Genomic DNA, 15,974 nt, shown 5'->3' with positions numbered 1-15,974 from the left:
TATTTTAAGCACAAATAAGACTAAGGGTGTTTACAGACTAAGGGTGGCATGTTCCAACAATAAAGACTAAGGATGTTTACAGACTTTTGGCGCACCATGGGCACTGCCCATAAATCATGGACCTGGAAGATTGCCCGCCCACGTCTAGCCCATGGTCCATATGTATTCAATGCACAATGGGTGGGCATGGGCGGCTCTAGTTTGTAAACACCTTGAGATTGACTTGTGAATCTCTAATTATCATCAAAGAGCATTCATGATATGTCAATTTCTAAGCAAACCAATTAACATGTTATCTTTCCATAGTCTGCTTTGAAGAATTCTTTGCTTCATTTTCATGTTAAGGCCCTCCATTCCTTTGGGAGACCTCATGAAGTCATTCAAAATAGATGCAAGAAAAAACTTAGTGGACCAACAAAATAGCATTTCTATCTTGCAAAACTAATAATTGGACCAACAAAATAGGATTTTATCTTGCAAGAGAAAGCTCACGGGACTAATATACAACGTTACTATGTTGCAAAATAAACAGGCATGGAGATTTTGATATTGCTATTTCAGCTAAGTTGTACCTTGGGCTAGGTCTTCAATGTACGAGGGTCATGTGGGTGGTTTTTTGGGTTTTATTAAAGATCTTTGAAATAGTTGAACGTCAAGGCCGGTTTGGGCCTTGGCAATACAGATATGAAATTTTAACGCGTAACTGGGTTCGGTATCTGTCTAAAGAACTTCCGATAAGGATTACTTACACAAGGATGGAACTCGCTTCCATTTTGTTTCCACCTCCACCAGGCCACCTACCATCTATCCAAGTCTGTATGATTGTCATTGCTAGAGGTTCAAATCAATCAATCAATGTCTCAGAGTGTCTACTGCTCCATAAACAAATCTGTTGAACGTCTCGGAGGGCTGATGGGCAATGGAGCAATGGGCAATTCAGCTGAGCACGGTGGACATCGTTGGCTTTTGTACTGAATTTTGGTTAGGTACACACACTGCATCCTGGTACTGATTTGATCCGAGTGGCGATGGAGCATGAGCAATCATATTCCTTCCTCTACCTTCGTTCGTTGTAAAAAGTTGTTCTTCTAAAGTTTCTATCTTCCTTCTTCTGCACAAAAGCTTTTTCTGAGTCAGTATAATTGTACTGCTTCTGCCTGCTCAGTTTACACAGAGGGAAGCTTGATGGGTGGGTGTCATGGGCTCCCTGCGCACGCGTGCTACAGCTGCTCTTCTTTTCTTTGCGTCCACTGTGCACAGATAGTGATTTGTGGGAAATAAATTAACTAGTGAGAACAATGACGGCCGCCTGCAACCCATCCTCTCTATAGCAGAGTGATTGAATGAACGGGCACAATATAATGGCTGAAAAGCAATGGAGAGATAGCAATTGAGAGAGCGATTCCAACAGCAGCAATGCCATGCCATGAAAGTAAGCATTGCCGTCGTCCACCCGTCAACCCAAATCAGTATCACATGGCCCTCCCACTACGTGTCCCACTACTATCTATTTTGCTGACCTCGAAGTTATCCTCTACTTCATCATTGCCCGACCTTGCTTCCATTGCAGCAATATTGCGTGCCTGCTTGGCCTCCAGCCTTGAGAGCTTGCACCTTATTAGTTCACCCTTTCTCGCCGTTTTCCTCTCCCCAAATCCGTAAGCTTCTCCACCCTCCTGCTCCTTCCAGACCTTTGCTCTTGACGAGCTCTGTGCAGGTCTGTGGTCTCCACAATATATTATCCTCGTACTGCTGCTGTCTCACCCTCTGGCTTCCTTCAGCTTTCGTGCCCACATGAGCCCTGTTTCGGTACTTTCTACCTCACCCTCTCTTTGCCCATCGCATGTCAAGCTCCCATAGCTCCTTCCATTTTGGCTTCCTGGCTCTTGTCTGATCATCCACCGATCTTTTCATCCCAGAATCGGAGTTCTTAAGTTGCAAATCTTCACTGGGTTTCCTTTCATCGCCGCCATACTCCAAGTTGCCTTGCATCCTCCTCACCCATCTTTATCCTAAGCATCTTACAATTCAAAATCCATCAGATCAAGGGAAAGTTGCTGTCAAGCTAAGGAGAATTGATGTCACAGTTTCTCTTTCTTCTTTACACAGAGTATCCCTTCCTGATAAGGAAAACAGAAGTTCCTTGCGGAGCTACAGGTTGAGTTCATCGTTCACTGAGGAGTCTCACAACTGACTTGCTCAGAATGGCGTACTCCACACTAATGATTTCGTCTGAGGAACAGAATTTCTCGGACGGATTAGCTCTGCGTTACCGATCTCATGCGCATATGACGCAGCGGGACCGGATTTCAGATCACGGTGTTAATTTTGAGTCCAGAGTGAGAACTTGCGAGTGTGCCGCAAACACTTCGGGGGAATGTTTCTCTTCCATCAGACATACGGACCAGCGAGCCGAGCCAAGCTCGATGTGCTTAATGGCCATGGTTGATGAATACATGGAGCTGGGACAGTCCCAGAGCTATTGCCGAAGGCAGAGCACGTTTCTAAGAGAATTCGATGCAGGTTTAAGCTGCCAGTGCTCCGTCTCCCGCTTCAATTCGATGGCAAAGAACGCCATCCAGGTAAAAACCCGTTGCATTCTGGTTTTAAAGTCATTCGGGTCTGTCCAACGAGCTGATCTTTGCAACGCTAAACTTAAACAGAAGGCCATCCACATTTCGGAATCTTTGCTTATGCTCGCGATGCCGATGCAGGACCTCGATTCCATTCTGCGAAGCGCAGTCACAGACGAAACGCTTGTTGCACACATACAGCGGGCAACGGAAGAGTACACAGGCTACAAGCAGCAAGAAGCAACATCTAGAGAGGTTCTCCTCCGGCTATTCGTTTTGAAATGTCTGAAGCGGATGGGTTATAATGCAGGCATCTGCAAATCGGAACGAGAGACAGTCAGCGGATTCCCCCTAGGTACATATCTTTGTTGTGTGGGTGTCTGTAGGCCACAGCCTGTTGAGATCCAGAGGACGTAAGCTTATCAACAATATTCTTTGCTTTTATGCGCAGATGAACACGAATACATGGACGTGATCATGGACAATAGCATCGGCAGGAGCGAGAGGATGTTCGTTGATTTGAGGTTTCGATCTCAATTCAAGATCGCTCGGCCGTCGTCTGTGTACAGGGAATTGCGTCAAATGCTGCCGAAGATCTTTGTGGGCAACTCGTTCACGTTGCAAAGGATCGTGAGATTGATGTGCCAGGCGGCGAAGGCATCCTTGGAGAGCCAAGACATGCACGTCCCCCCATGGAGGAGATTGTCATTCATGCATGCAAAGTGGTTTTCGCCTTACGCAAGGACCACGGAAGCCGATTTTTCCAAAGTTTGCAGGAAGGTGTCTGGTGGAAAGGAGTCAGATCAGAAGCGAGTGCTGAAAGACTGGAACAGCGCCAACAACGCAAGCAAGAGCAACAGCAAGCAGCAGCTCGCCGCGGTCTCGGACAACCAGCACGACGGATCATCATCGAAAGCACGACCAGCTGTGGTTACGTTGATGAGAGACTGGCAGCCAGCATCCAAGCCCAGTACATCTCCTGCTAGGACGTCGATCCAGAGGAATATGGCAGGCGCGCTGGCTTTAGCTATAGTAGACGCTGGGTTGAATGTGACGACGCCAAGGCGAACAACGTCGATGCCGTCGCCAAGGCGTTCAACGTCGATTCCATTGCAGCGGAAGCATGCAGCTGCAGTTGACTGCGTGTAGATGAATCAACCCAAGCTCAATTGCCTGCAATCGATCAGAAGCTAGTGTTGCAATATAGCAGTTAGTACCCAATTTCATTGTGAGCGGTTGGATTTTGGAAAGTAGCATCCAACTGATCACGAGGAAGAGCATTGTTGCAGCAGCACGGCCATAGCTATACCCCATAGATCACTAAGCTAATTCACATTCACTATGCTTGAACACTGAGAGCAGACGAAACCAACTTGCTTTCTTATCAGATTCTCACCTTAATATTATCTTTGAAATGCCGTCTTGATTTCTTATCATGGTTGCCCAAGCTTCATGGGTACCGTATTGTAGTGATAAGCTTCATGGCCTTTTGCCCACGGTTCAGGAGCACCAGATTGTTATATACGATCACAACATCCACTCGCTACCGATCAGCTGTATAAGCAGATCATCCCACATTTTGGAATACTCCTTGTATTTAGATTCCCTCTCGTCCTTTTCGCCAACTCTTGTACATGAAAGCTTTCAGCTTTGGATAATGTATGACCGGATATGCTTGGTTTTAAGACATGACCTAGTTTGTCTTCAGAAGTCTCCGTGCAATCCGCCCCGTAACCTATACATGTCTGTGCACATGTGTATGTACTGCAAGTTGCTTTCCTAATCAATGCATGGTAAATCCTTTGTAAACCTTCGTACCAATGCACGTGTGTGCACGTACATGCATGTATGCATGTGCTACATGCACGTGTGCACGTGCACGTGTGTGTGTGTGCACTCGTGTGCTTGTGTGTCTGTGCTTGTGTCTGTGTCAAAGAGAGAGAGAGAGAGAGAGAGAGAGGAGAGAGAGAGAGAGAGATGACAGAGATGACCATGCTCAAGGTGATCAAAAGCTTCACCTCCAGCTTGTGGAGGTATCATTTAATTGATGTTGCTTCAATTATAATTCAGTAGGTTTCAATATTGTTTCTTAAGAAATCACGACACCTAATCTCTTCTTTCCATCAATAAGAACTATGTATTACAAGCAATTAAGAAGAAGAATAGGGGAACCTCACCCATGGATTCACAACTCTATATTTCTCTACCATAAAGTAGAAGACTAAGAGGTCAATTGTTGGAGATTACAACAAACCAATTATTAATGCTTTGATTTGGGAAAATATTTATTTGAGGAGGTAAGGAAGGAGATGATAAATGGATGACCTGAAAGGAAACTATGGAAAGCCAAACATCAACATTTGAAATGGAAATCATTGATTGTGCCAATGTAGATCAAACCTAAGGAAATTATGGAAAGCCAAACATCAACATTTGAAATGGAAATCATTAAGTGTGCCAATGTAGATCAAACCTTCAGAACAATGCTTTTGCCACTTTGAATGTGCTAGGTGACTTATTCAAAGCTCTAGGAAGGACAATAATGCAAGCAAGGCTAAGGCAGATGCATGCATGTGTCACACATGAAAACGATGGAACATTCACAATTTTTAAGTGGTGTAGTGTGCATCTCATGAGTTTGGTGACATGCACTAATGAAAATATTCATCTATTAAGTGTCTTTTACCATTGATGTTCATGCAATAGTATCATTTTGCAGATGAACTACAAGATATTGGCTAGTTACTCACATATATTCTAAAAAAATTTGTGAATTAATTGAGAAATCTCTAAGTGTAGATGCCTTAGAATTGTACATGGAATATTAATTGAAAGGGTACCATTGGTATAGTCATCAATGCCCGATTCCTATTTTTACACAAAATTGTGGTAAACCCTAACATTCACCTCAGTGATGATCGAATAGTATTGACCTCAATGATCGAGTAATATTCTGATGTTTAATAGTGACAGTATATATGTCACACATCAATGCAGTGTAAGCTATTAAAAAAATGTGCCATAAGTCTACATAATACAATGTGCATGGATTCTTAATTAAATGGAAATATATGATGACCCGAGCAACGCTACAGTAATTGCTTAGTTTGGCAAATTACTACAATAGATTTCTCTCAAACAATTTGAGGATTTTAGTATCTTGTAGGCTTCTTTGATGAATGGTGTTTGGGCTCTCAAGAAACCCTTCGTATCATCCAGTCAATAAGCAATGTCTAATACATGCTCAGTGAGGAGAGAATGATACATAGCCAGGAGGGAAGAGCACCTGTATTGAGGCAAAAGAGGTTGGAAAAGTTTGGACGACCAAGAGGCTGCTATGAATTCTGAGCTATTAAGGGATGAACCATGGGACCAAGAGGGGGTAGTAGAGAGCCACTCACAATGGAGAGCTTGAGATAGATGAAGACCTAGCCACATGTGGAGAGAGATGACTTCTAATTACCACACCAACACGAAAAGTGAACCTATTTTAAAGTTTCATTTAGGATGACCTGAGGCCTTCAATACATATACTTTCAAGTTTTGGCAACAAGATTTCAAGCAGTCGTCCATAGATTGCCAGATTCTAAGGAGGCCAATGAATAGAATGCCCACAGTTTGAGCCATGAGCCTAGATCCCCAAGTCAAAGATATGAATTTTGTCTCAGAGATGGGACATGCCTCTGAAAGTCAAGATCAGCAAAGAAGATATGCACATGTATTAAAGCAGAGCAGGAAAGTCTTGGCTGAGTGTCCAACCATGAATCAAGTCGTGGACACAACCAAGTTAGCAAAATATTGCATCATAGAATGGCAGCATGGCAAAGGATACCTAGTCTTGTTCCATTGTCCAAAATAGGGCACCTAATCCTACTCCCTTGCCAAAGGCTAGGACTCCAAATCTCGCACTGGTATTAGGATGTGGTCATCAAAGACCAAGTCCGATAGTTTCAAAGCACAACAATACAAAGCACCCATAGACGGGCACACAGACACGTTTCCTTAACTTTAAAAAAAACTTATAGATGCGTCTATTTGCGCGTCTATAGACCTGTGTCTATAGGTGCGTCTATATAACAGACAGATGCGCTTATAGACATGCTTTTAGACGCTCTATAGAAATTTTTAAAAATAGAAAGACGCATACATAGACGCGCTTATAAACGCTCTACAGAATCTTTTTTTTTAATAAAAGCAGAAATTTGTGTGGTTGAATAGAATGATGTGTATGTTGTGTATGCTATGTGGTTACAAGAATCCCATTTCCACATTGTGCAATTCAATTCTTACAACCAACTGCATTTTAATTAGCACGATTCCAAGCACGTCTATAGCTGATGATTACAATTCCGAATAAAACATTACAACTCCAAAATGTTTAGTTCACAAGGCACTCATTTATAGAACGTTGCACAAGGAAATTGAAAGCCAAAAAAATAAAAGAAGTGCATATTAATTCATAGCCCAAAAAGTGCTTGTATGTACATATAGCATGAAGCCAAGCCACGTCCTATGGCTTCAAGAAACAAAAAATAAGAGGAGTGTATATACAAGAGAGGCATGAAGCCAAGCCAATGGCTTCAAGTACAAAAAAGAGTAGCTAGCACTACTTCTACAACTAATCTAAGTTCTCCACGTCCTCACTCCTTTCTTTGCTCCCTTCTTCGCTCCCTTCTTCCTCATCTTCTTCCTCCTGATCAGCCCTAGAGCCCTGTAAATGAGGGACAACATGTATCAATGTATGAAAAATCAAATCTTTATCTACGATATTGACATTATTTAATTACTTTTAAATTCCTGGGGGGATGCTTCAATAGCCTGGATATACTACTCCTCAGTAATCAACCCATCATCATAGAAGTGCCTCCATGTATCTCCTCTGTGATGGTGGCGATGGTAGGCTGTCTCGATAGAAGTAGGGTACCTACCCACGATATCAAGCTGCAAGATGACACAATTTACAGAGGGGTTAGTAAAAAGAAACAACCTCCTAATAAACCACATAAACACAATATAATTTGAGATTGATACTTACAAATTGGGCCTCCCATGATTCAACACCCCCTGCTCCAAAATGCACGTTTTCATATTGCTCCACTTGGATCCTTCGTGCCTCCACATGCTGCAGACGGGTCCACCACCTTCGCTGCCTTCATTGCTTTCTTCCACTCATGCTTGTGAACAATGTGGGGCTGGCCCCTTAGAGATTGACCTCCCTCTCTCCTGGCAATCTCGACTAGTGCCTACCTATTAAACAAAGATCTTTTATTGGCAAGTATCATAATGAACATTGGGGGGATTGGGATACCTAGAGCAAATAGCAACGAGGGTCTCATCAGCCAAATTTTTTGGCTGGTCTTTGTAGTAAATAAAGCAATCTCTGCAGTTGTTAGCAATTACAGAGCGCATGAAGGCCATGATGTCCTTCACCCATGCATCCATCAGGATGCCTCTTATCTGAGTGATGTCATAGAAGATTGTATTATCACCCTCTGGCACGTCTGCATCATCTAAATCATCCCCGCCCCCACCATTACCCCCCCCAAGGCATTGTGCCATGCATCCCCCACCGCTCTCCCTGCTACTACGCCTGCTGCCCTGTCGTGTTAAGCTAGTACGCTGGCCACTCGTAGAGCTGGAGAAGCGAGTCTCCACTGCAAGGGAGTACGCTGGCCACTCGTAGCTAGAGAAGCGACTCTACATGGGAGTATGTTGGTGGCTCTGCAAGGCAGAATGGCCTCTTGACCACACGGGGGGAGAAGGGGCTTTGCTCTCTAAACGTCGCAATATAGCAACAGTGGTTAGTCACTATATATCGACAATTATATCCTAAAAGCATCGCTATATAGTGATGAAACAGGGCAAAGCATCGCTATATAGCGACGGTTTAGGGCACTTATTGTTAGAAGAGAGGAAAGGAGCTCATGGATGGCTATTTTTTGGATCTTAATAGATTTCCTTGTAGCTCATGTTGTGATTTTGGAGGTGTACAGATGGAAGGGAAGCTCGTTAGATGATGCGCCAATGCCCGAGAGTGTAGGGTGGCTTATAGAGAGGATTTATTGTCATTGCACTCATTGCAAGCGAGAAGTACGACATCGTCATATTGTCATGCACCACTTGCGAATATATGGGGTAATCTCCAGCTGGTGTGGGATTGGGGTTGTTTGGAGTCTGTACTACAAACTCCTGGGGGGTGTTTAGAGTACCCATCCTATATGTGAATTTCTCCCCAGGAGTGGGAGGGTGCCCCAAAATGTTATATAACTCCCAAAAGATGGCATCCCGAAGATCAGGTGAGGCTGAAGAGCTTCCTGTCCACATGATGAACTGAAGAAAAGAAAAGAAGAACATTACCATCGAGCATGCCCTCTTTCCATCATGCATGCCCTCTTTCCATCATGCAAAAGAAAAAATAGAGTGACATCCTGACATTGAGCAAGCATTTATAGACTCCTGCATTCTTTGAATTAGAGTGACAGAAGTATGTATCTACTTGCTCAATGTCAGGCTGTTGAAGCTTCACGTGGGAAAAAAGAGAGAAGGAAAGAGAGGAGCAAAGAGAGGATAAAAGAGAGAAAAAGAGAAAAAGTGAGGATAAAAGAGAGAGAGTGAGGATAAAAGAGAGAAAAAGAGAGAAGGAAAGAGAGGAGAAAAGAGATGAAAATAGAGGAAAAGAGAGGAGAAAAAAGAGAGAAAAAGAGAAGAGATAAGAGAGAAAAAGAGAGGAGAAAAGAGAGGAAAAGAGACGAAAAGAGAGGATAAAAGAGAGAAGGAAAAAGAGAGAAAAAGTGAGGATAAAAGAGAGAAAAACAGAAAAGGAAAGAAAGGAGAAAAGAGAGGAGTTTTGCCAAGCCCTTGGTTCTTTTGCATGTTTCCACTAATCTCGCAATTTAGGTTGAACTCAGTGTATGGGGATTTGATTGCTTTGTGTCGACATGGATGAGGATGTAGTTTTTGCTTTGGTTGCGCTTTTGAGATACAATGTACCCATGTTGAATTTTCCAAAATTTGTGTCAATTGTAAGCTTTTTGCATTGTACAAGTCATACCATATGGGGAAACAATTATCTATGCATGGCTCTTCATTGTTGAGGAATGGCATGAACAAACAAGCAAAGATCTCTATAATCATTTTTGGGGCCGTTCGTTTTGATATAGTTGTTGAGCCATACAATTTTTTTGCATTTTTGTTTCTTTGTGCTAGTTGCACCTAGAGTGTAAAGTTTAGCATACTCAGCCAAACACATGTCTACTAAAGTGGATGCACTAGTTGTGTATCTTCTGATCACATCAAGAAAGAAAACATTTGTACTTTGTCCATCTTCTCCAATTGAGAGCATTTTTTGAGTAGCATTGGGCACTCCTCAGGAGGGCTCGTGTTTATGTAGCAAAATTCTCTTGTGGTGTTGCCAATGGTAGTGATAACTCTAGGTAGACTGCTTGTTGTTGCAAGCTAATGTGCTGTGTGTTCAAGATTGCATTACCAATCCTTCGTATGCACTCATTCGCAAGAGAACTTTTTTGCAGACATTGTGATAGTGCATGTGTAACAACGTTGTGTTGAAATTGTTTGTGTATATGTCTTTTAGATGTCTGCATTGAAATATAGTCGATTGTGTGATGATATAGCATAGTGCACGAATGTAATTTTGCTCTGTCAACAAGAGTGCTTCCCAGAATCTGTCAAAGTTGAGTGCTTCAATAATTTTTCATTAATAAAAGTAGAGATTTTCTCATAGTCAGGTTTGCATATGCTAGGGCACATGTTATCATCGAAGGGAGCCAATATTTTTGTTGATCGCATGGGCGGCCATGAAAAATGAAAGTAGCATATTGTTTTCTCTTTCTTGCAAGTCTTCCTATGCTTTTGTCACTGAATATCTTTGTTTTCTAGAGCAAGCTGCAAAATGTCACTTGAGATGTGCTTGTCTACAAATGCCACAGCGTTAGAGACACACGACTTACCAAAGATAGGGGCACTGTCAATCATACAAGGCCATGTTCATGCTGGATGCCTCTTTTTGGAACTCAGTCTCATGAAAAAGAAGTCAACGACCTTTCCTAATATTGTGCTTTCTTGTTTCAAGAGATTTTTCATTTCTTGGAATCTATGTACGTAAAATGTTGTTGTTGTGATAGGGTCAGAGCGCACAAGTTCATGTAAATTGAGTGTTGCTATGGTACAGGACAGTGGTGAGTGTGATGGGTACATTGAATGCAAGCAAGAGATCAGGGGGTCCCAATGCTTTTTTGCAGACAAAAAAGTGAGGAAGAATGTCGGAGGCCCTAGTTGTTGGAGCATTGCAAAATGGTTTTTCTTCAGTTTGTTCTTGTAGTCAGATGATGTTCAAAGGAATTCAAAGTCATGGAAACCAATGTGTGACTGAAGAAGACTTTTTACATTTGTGTCTTTTGATGCATGTTTTGTGTGTATTCTGCGGCCTTGCAATTGACCTTTGTGCATGCACACCCATGATGATGGTAGTACTTGTGCCACGAGCACTTTCATTGTTTTGAAGAATAAGTTTTCTATTGATAGTGCCAACCGTCTATCTTTGTTGTTTGGTAAGCTCAAATCAAGCAATTTGCTAGTACGATGTGCACGAGGGCAACACTAACATGGTCGGCCATAGAACAAATTTGGAAATGCGAGTTCTTCACAATGTTTGTCTTTGAAAATGCTCAATGGGCTAAAACCCTCAGATGGAGCAACATTTATTATCTTGTCTTGGTAGTTGACCACTTGCTGTGCCATGCATCAACGTGTTTGTTGGAATTTCATCTTCTGGCGTGTCATCAAAACTTTTGCTTGTTTATTGCATGCTATGCTCATCTATTGTACCTTTCATATGTTCAAGCCAAAGAGGGTTCAAGATGACATTGTTCTCTTCGTGCAATGGGGTTTCTGAGAGCTCATCAAGTGCTCTAAGGGTTAGTGTGGGTTGGACCAGCCCACACATGTAGTTGTGGGCAAATTCCAATTTGCACTTTAGAGCAATGACAATTGTGGAACTATCGCTAAGAAAACATGGCAGAACATGCTGAGCCTGTCCACATTAGTGAAAACATTGACAATCACTCCATGTAGGCCGTATTGCCCCTCGTACAACATGAGTTCACATATTTTCGCAAAAAGTATGTGTATTGCTATCAAACGGATTTCCAAAGTATCAAGCATGCTTGTGTACCTATGCTCTATATGAAATGGCATATTCTTGGAAGCATATGTGGGTACTTTACCTTTGCGCATTTGTCCATGGAAGCTTTTGTGCACACAGCCATGTGGCAAAGTGGTTGCCTGAAGAAGTTCATGTTGAACCATGAATAAAATTGTGGTTGAACCATGAAGAATTCAATGTTGAACCATGAATAAAATTGTTGTTGAGGTTGCTTGATGCATTTTCCTTTTGAATTTCAATGACCCGCAACAAACACAAGGAAGTGAAGGCGTGTCATTTATGCCTTTCAAGTACAATTTTGTTGGTTTACCTTGGATGACAGTTCTGAATGGTGGTTTGTTTTCACTAGGTTGTTGCAGTTCTTGCGAGGTAGCAAGTTCAACAATGCAATGATCATTGTTTTCTTGATTGGCTTTTGCTAAAGCTTTTCTTTTCTTTTAAATTTTTGCTATAATCGCTTGCATCAAAGTGCATGCAGCCTGGTGACATTGCCATGTAGCTTTTCGCAATGTCTTTTATAGTTGCAAGATGCATTCGTTCTAGCAAGGCCAAAAGCATAGCCTCATTTCAACAGTCCATTGGGTGTAAGCTTGCTTTTGTTTGCACGTGCAAAGAGGCGCTACCTCAGGGGGGCTTGCTAGTTCATTCACAAAGACAATGTGCATGTTCAATGACTCATCACCAACTTGTGCTATGTAGCACGTGCCCACATTGTCCTGACAAAGAAACTTGAAATAGCATTGCATTTCAACACTTGCATGGACTAAAGAGTCTTCAACCAGTGAGCGCAAGCTCCACTATTTGGTAAGAATGAGTCTTACATGGTTAAGGTTTGGCATGTCTGGGTACATTAGAAAAGATTGTGCAAGCAACTCTTTCCAAGGTGATTTTATGTTAGGTAAGTCGAGGAAAATAGGGTTTTAGAGCACCTCTAACAACTATTCATACGTATATGTTGGGAAGTTTTCTCAAAGGCAAACTAAAATGTCAGTGTTTGCAGGATGCGCTTCCTTGAATGCATTGTGCACCATATTATCAAAACCTTGCATGTCAATAAAATAGTCTCCTTTAGACTGGTTATCTTTAACTTTCAAATTTCAACCTCTAGGCTACTTGAAACATTAAAGTACTAACATGGAAGCAGGTCGACACAAAATCAGGCATTATAAGCACCATAGATCATGGATGATGGCCGGCCGAGAGCTAGACATTTTGAATAAGCATTACTAATTGAAAGTTTTACGGATCGTACATCATCTTCAACACCTACATGCAGAACACTAAAGCAACTTGGAGGGCTGAATTCACACAATTGGAAAAGCTATTGAAGGGGCTTTTTATGCAAAAGTAAAGCTTGTATACCAAAGAAGATCCAGCATAGAGCAATGGTACGTACAATTATCTACTATAACATCTGGGAGAAGTGCTGCATCTCCGACTGTGGTTTTTGTGAATTTTCATCATTCTAGCAAGCATTTGGTCTCAGATTTGAACACAAGGTAGCTAGAAGGAATTGACAAATGGTTGAGGCTACGAGCAGAATTATGCAATAAGTCACCGAATGAAGAAGCTATTAGCATAGGCAAAAGGGACGAGGACTTTCTAATTCCATTGGGCCAAAGCGTTGCCCTAAGGTGAAGATTCTTTAGCTTAGACGGTTGTCAAATGGCACATCAGAGAAGGAGAATTGAGCTTTGCAAGCTTTGGAGAGAAAGGGGGGGAAATGAGGAAGAAGGTGGAGGGTGGAGAAGAAAGTGGTGAGGTGGCATTTTGGAACTAGAATGGGCTAGAGGCTTGAGGTGGCTCTAATACCACATGTTGGGGACTAGGAGAGAAAATATGCATCACTGCAAGAGGGTGTGAGAACACAAACGAGCCAAAGAGTGTGTGTTCTATTGATTGAGAGGGAAACCTCTCTTTTATAGAATGAGAGAGAGGGTGGCCTAGATCATAAGCACCTCTCCTACATCAAAGGTGATAACTCCTACATCATAGGCACCTCCTCAAGTGGGGGCCTTGCATTACATCATCACTTGTATCATGGTCCATAGCACGAAGTGTTGAAATACACACTTAATCATATGACTGCTACTAGAGCAAGCCCTTTATTACACATATCCCAACAACCATGTGGCTTTAATTAATAGACATTAAGTGAATCCTAAGGAGGGTTATCAATGAAAGCAATTGGTTGATGGTAAAGTATTCCTTTGTGGGTACTATGGGTTTAGCACATGTGAGGAAAAGGATGGGAATTGGAAAAAGTGGTCCCATCCATACACAAATTGGACACATGGTATCATTTCATGTGTTTAATTAAGAGGTGAGGACAAGAGAACATGAACACCATTCCATGATTTCCAATCTCTTACAAAAGAGATCCCATTCTAGTTCCTAGGGTCTTGAGAGGCCATGGTCTAGAATGGAAGAAATAGTGTGTATTCCCATCCTAGACCAACTATCCTAGACCAGTTGGGGTCTAGGATGGGATTAATGATAACAAATAGATTCAATCCTATACCCATGGTAGTCCAATCCATGTGCTAAGGCCCTATTTAACTACTTTCCACTAGATGATTTTTAAAAATATTCCCTCTATTTCATGAAGAGGGGAATTTCTCAAATTGACACATGTAATCTATTGTCTTGACATCCCTGTGTTTTATCTCTCTTGAGATGGTACTGAAAACTTGATTGATATTTGCATGTGTATGTCCCACATACAAAAATACAAGTTCAATCTCAGTGAAGATTCAATGAGAAATTAGCCTCAAGAAAAATGAGAACATGAAGATATGCTTGTTCTCCCGGTAGCAATTATCTACTTGTATCTTCAAAATCGATGGTAGTTGACATTTCTCTGCATGCACACTATGAATTGCTTGCATAACGGAAGTCACAACTTGATTGCTATCATGTGGATGCAAGGAATCAATCCACACATTTGCAAAAAACTTAAAGCCATGCACTAATACTCTACAAAAATGCATCTTTAAAAAGTGTTTCCTTGTAACTTAGGTGGAGTGGTAGCAAATTGAGGTGATGTGGTTGTATTTTGAGCCATACCATCCACAACAATGCACATGTACTTGTCTGGATGCAAAATAGATTGCTCCTTCCAAAGTGCATATTTTGTCTTGCATGCCAAATAAGTCCATGATATTGTTGCTTCTTTTATAAATGAGGTTGAGGCGAATTTCTTGTATAAAGTCTTCCAAAATTGCTATTGTCGTTATAATTATTCTTCTTGTTTTGGGCGTTCCCGTGTTATCATCTCGTAAAGTACTAAATGTATCTCCTTCTTTAGCTTTACAACTAAATCCCAATATGTTCCATGTGATAATCCAGTAGTAATGCAATATGCATTGTGGCAATCCCTCAAAAATCCTCTTCTTATTCACAAGAGGGCTCATCTTTTGTCCTAAACCCAACCTTTTCTTGTCATTTTTTAGAAAGCAAGAGAATGTGAGAAAATATTCATTTCTTTTGCTTCCTCTTCTTTGCCACACATTTTCTCTACATTCCTTGATGTTGTGCAAGTGAAGAAAGTGCATACATCTGCATTTACAACACTTCAGTTCCAATGGATTGAGCATATTCTCTTCACTCATCCTTCATATTCTCTTTAATTGATTTTATGAATTGGCATGAACTCACGTTCTCTTCATGCATTTGTATGTCCATTTCCCCCTCTCAAAATTATCTATCAGATTGCATTAATGGCATACTGAATCCTTCCTCAATTCACAATCAAAGTTGAATAGTGAATAGTCACTCGACAGAGGCATCCTTGCATTAATTGTGCTCTAAAATCATTGAGAATCTTGAAATTCATCCACTCGAGAGAACATCAGTCATCAATGCTCCTTCCATGATTGTTACAACTCCACAAGTTTTGCACCAAGTTTGTCAATTTTATTAGGGAGAGTTGCATCAAATGTTATTAAAGAGTGTTGGGAAGCTTCAAACTCTTCTACTCCAGAGACATCATCACTCATTGATACAACTGGACAAGTTCATGAAGTTTGTCAATAGATGCGAACTCATCCAAACCTAATAAAACATCACTGTTATAACATTTTTCTTTCTCAATGTGCATGAATTCATCCACTCCAAATAAGGAATCAATTTTGAGCATAAAATTATCCACTTCAAATAAGGTATCGCTTTTGAAATCATCCAAATCCTCAAAGTAAAGCTCTGCCATTTGGTAATATATG

General features: G+C 41.5%; 1 protein-coding gene across 1 annotated transcript; it reads left to right on the top strand.

Annotated features, from left to right (window-relative positions):
* The first annotated feature begins 1,524 nt into the window (after positions 1-1,524).
* LOC147882333 (uncharacterized) lies at positions 1,525-4,356 on the top strand. The gene is made up of 3 exons (XM_087401023.1): positions 1,525-2,582; positions 2,715-2,928; positions 3,025-4,356. Exons 1-3 carry the CDS (start codon positions 2,205-2,207, stop codon positions 3,720-3,722), a joined length of 1,290 nt encoding a protein of 429 aa, XP_087257149.1. The 5' UTR covers positions 1,525-2,204; the 3' UTR covers positions 3,723-4,356.
* The last annotated feature ends 11,618 nt before the right edge of the window (positions 4,357-15,974 follow it).

The sequence above is a fragment of the Dipteris shenzhenensis genome, chromosome 29 (assembly GCF_047967505.1).
Source record: "Dipteris shenzhenensis isolate YYH24624 ecotype China chromosome 29, Dip_SZ_1.0, whole genome shotgun sequence".
NCBI classification, from domain to species: domain Eukaryota; kingdom Viridiplantae; phylum Streptophyta; class Polypodiopsida; order Gleicheniales; family Dipteridaceae; genus Dipteris; species Dipteris shenzhenensis.
This window is presented reverse-complemented; position numbering and strand designations above follow the sequence as displayed.

Bases quoted from the DNA above. Each gene is read 5' to 3' on its own strand.
- LOC147882333 (XM_087401023.1), top strand. From the start codon at position 2,205: ATGGCGTACTCCACACTAATGATTTCGTCTGAGGAACAGAATTTCTCG. The intron at 2,583-2,714 runs GTAAAAACCCGT...ATGCCGATGCAG, and splicing joins TGGCAAAGAACGCCATCCAG to GACCTCGATTCCATTCTGCG. The intron at 2,929-3,024 runs GTACATATCTTT...TTTTATGCGCAG, and splicing joins AGTCAGCGGATTCCCCCTAG to ATGAACACGAATACATGGAC.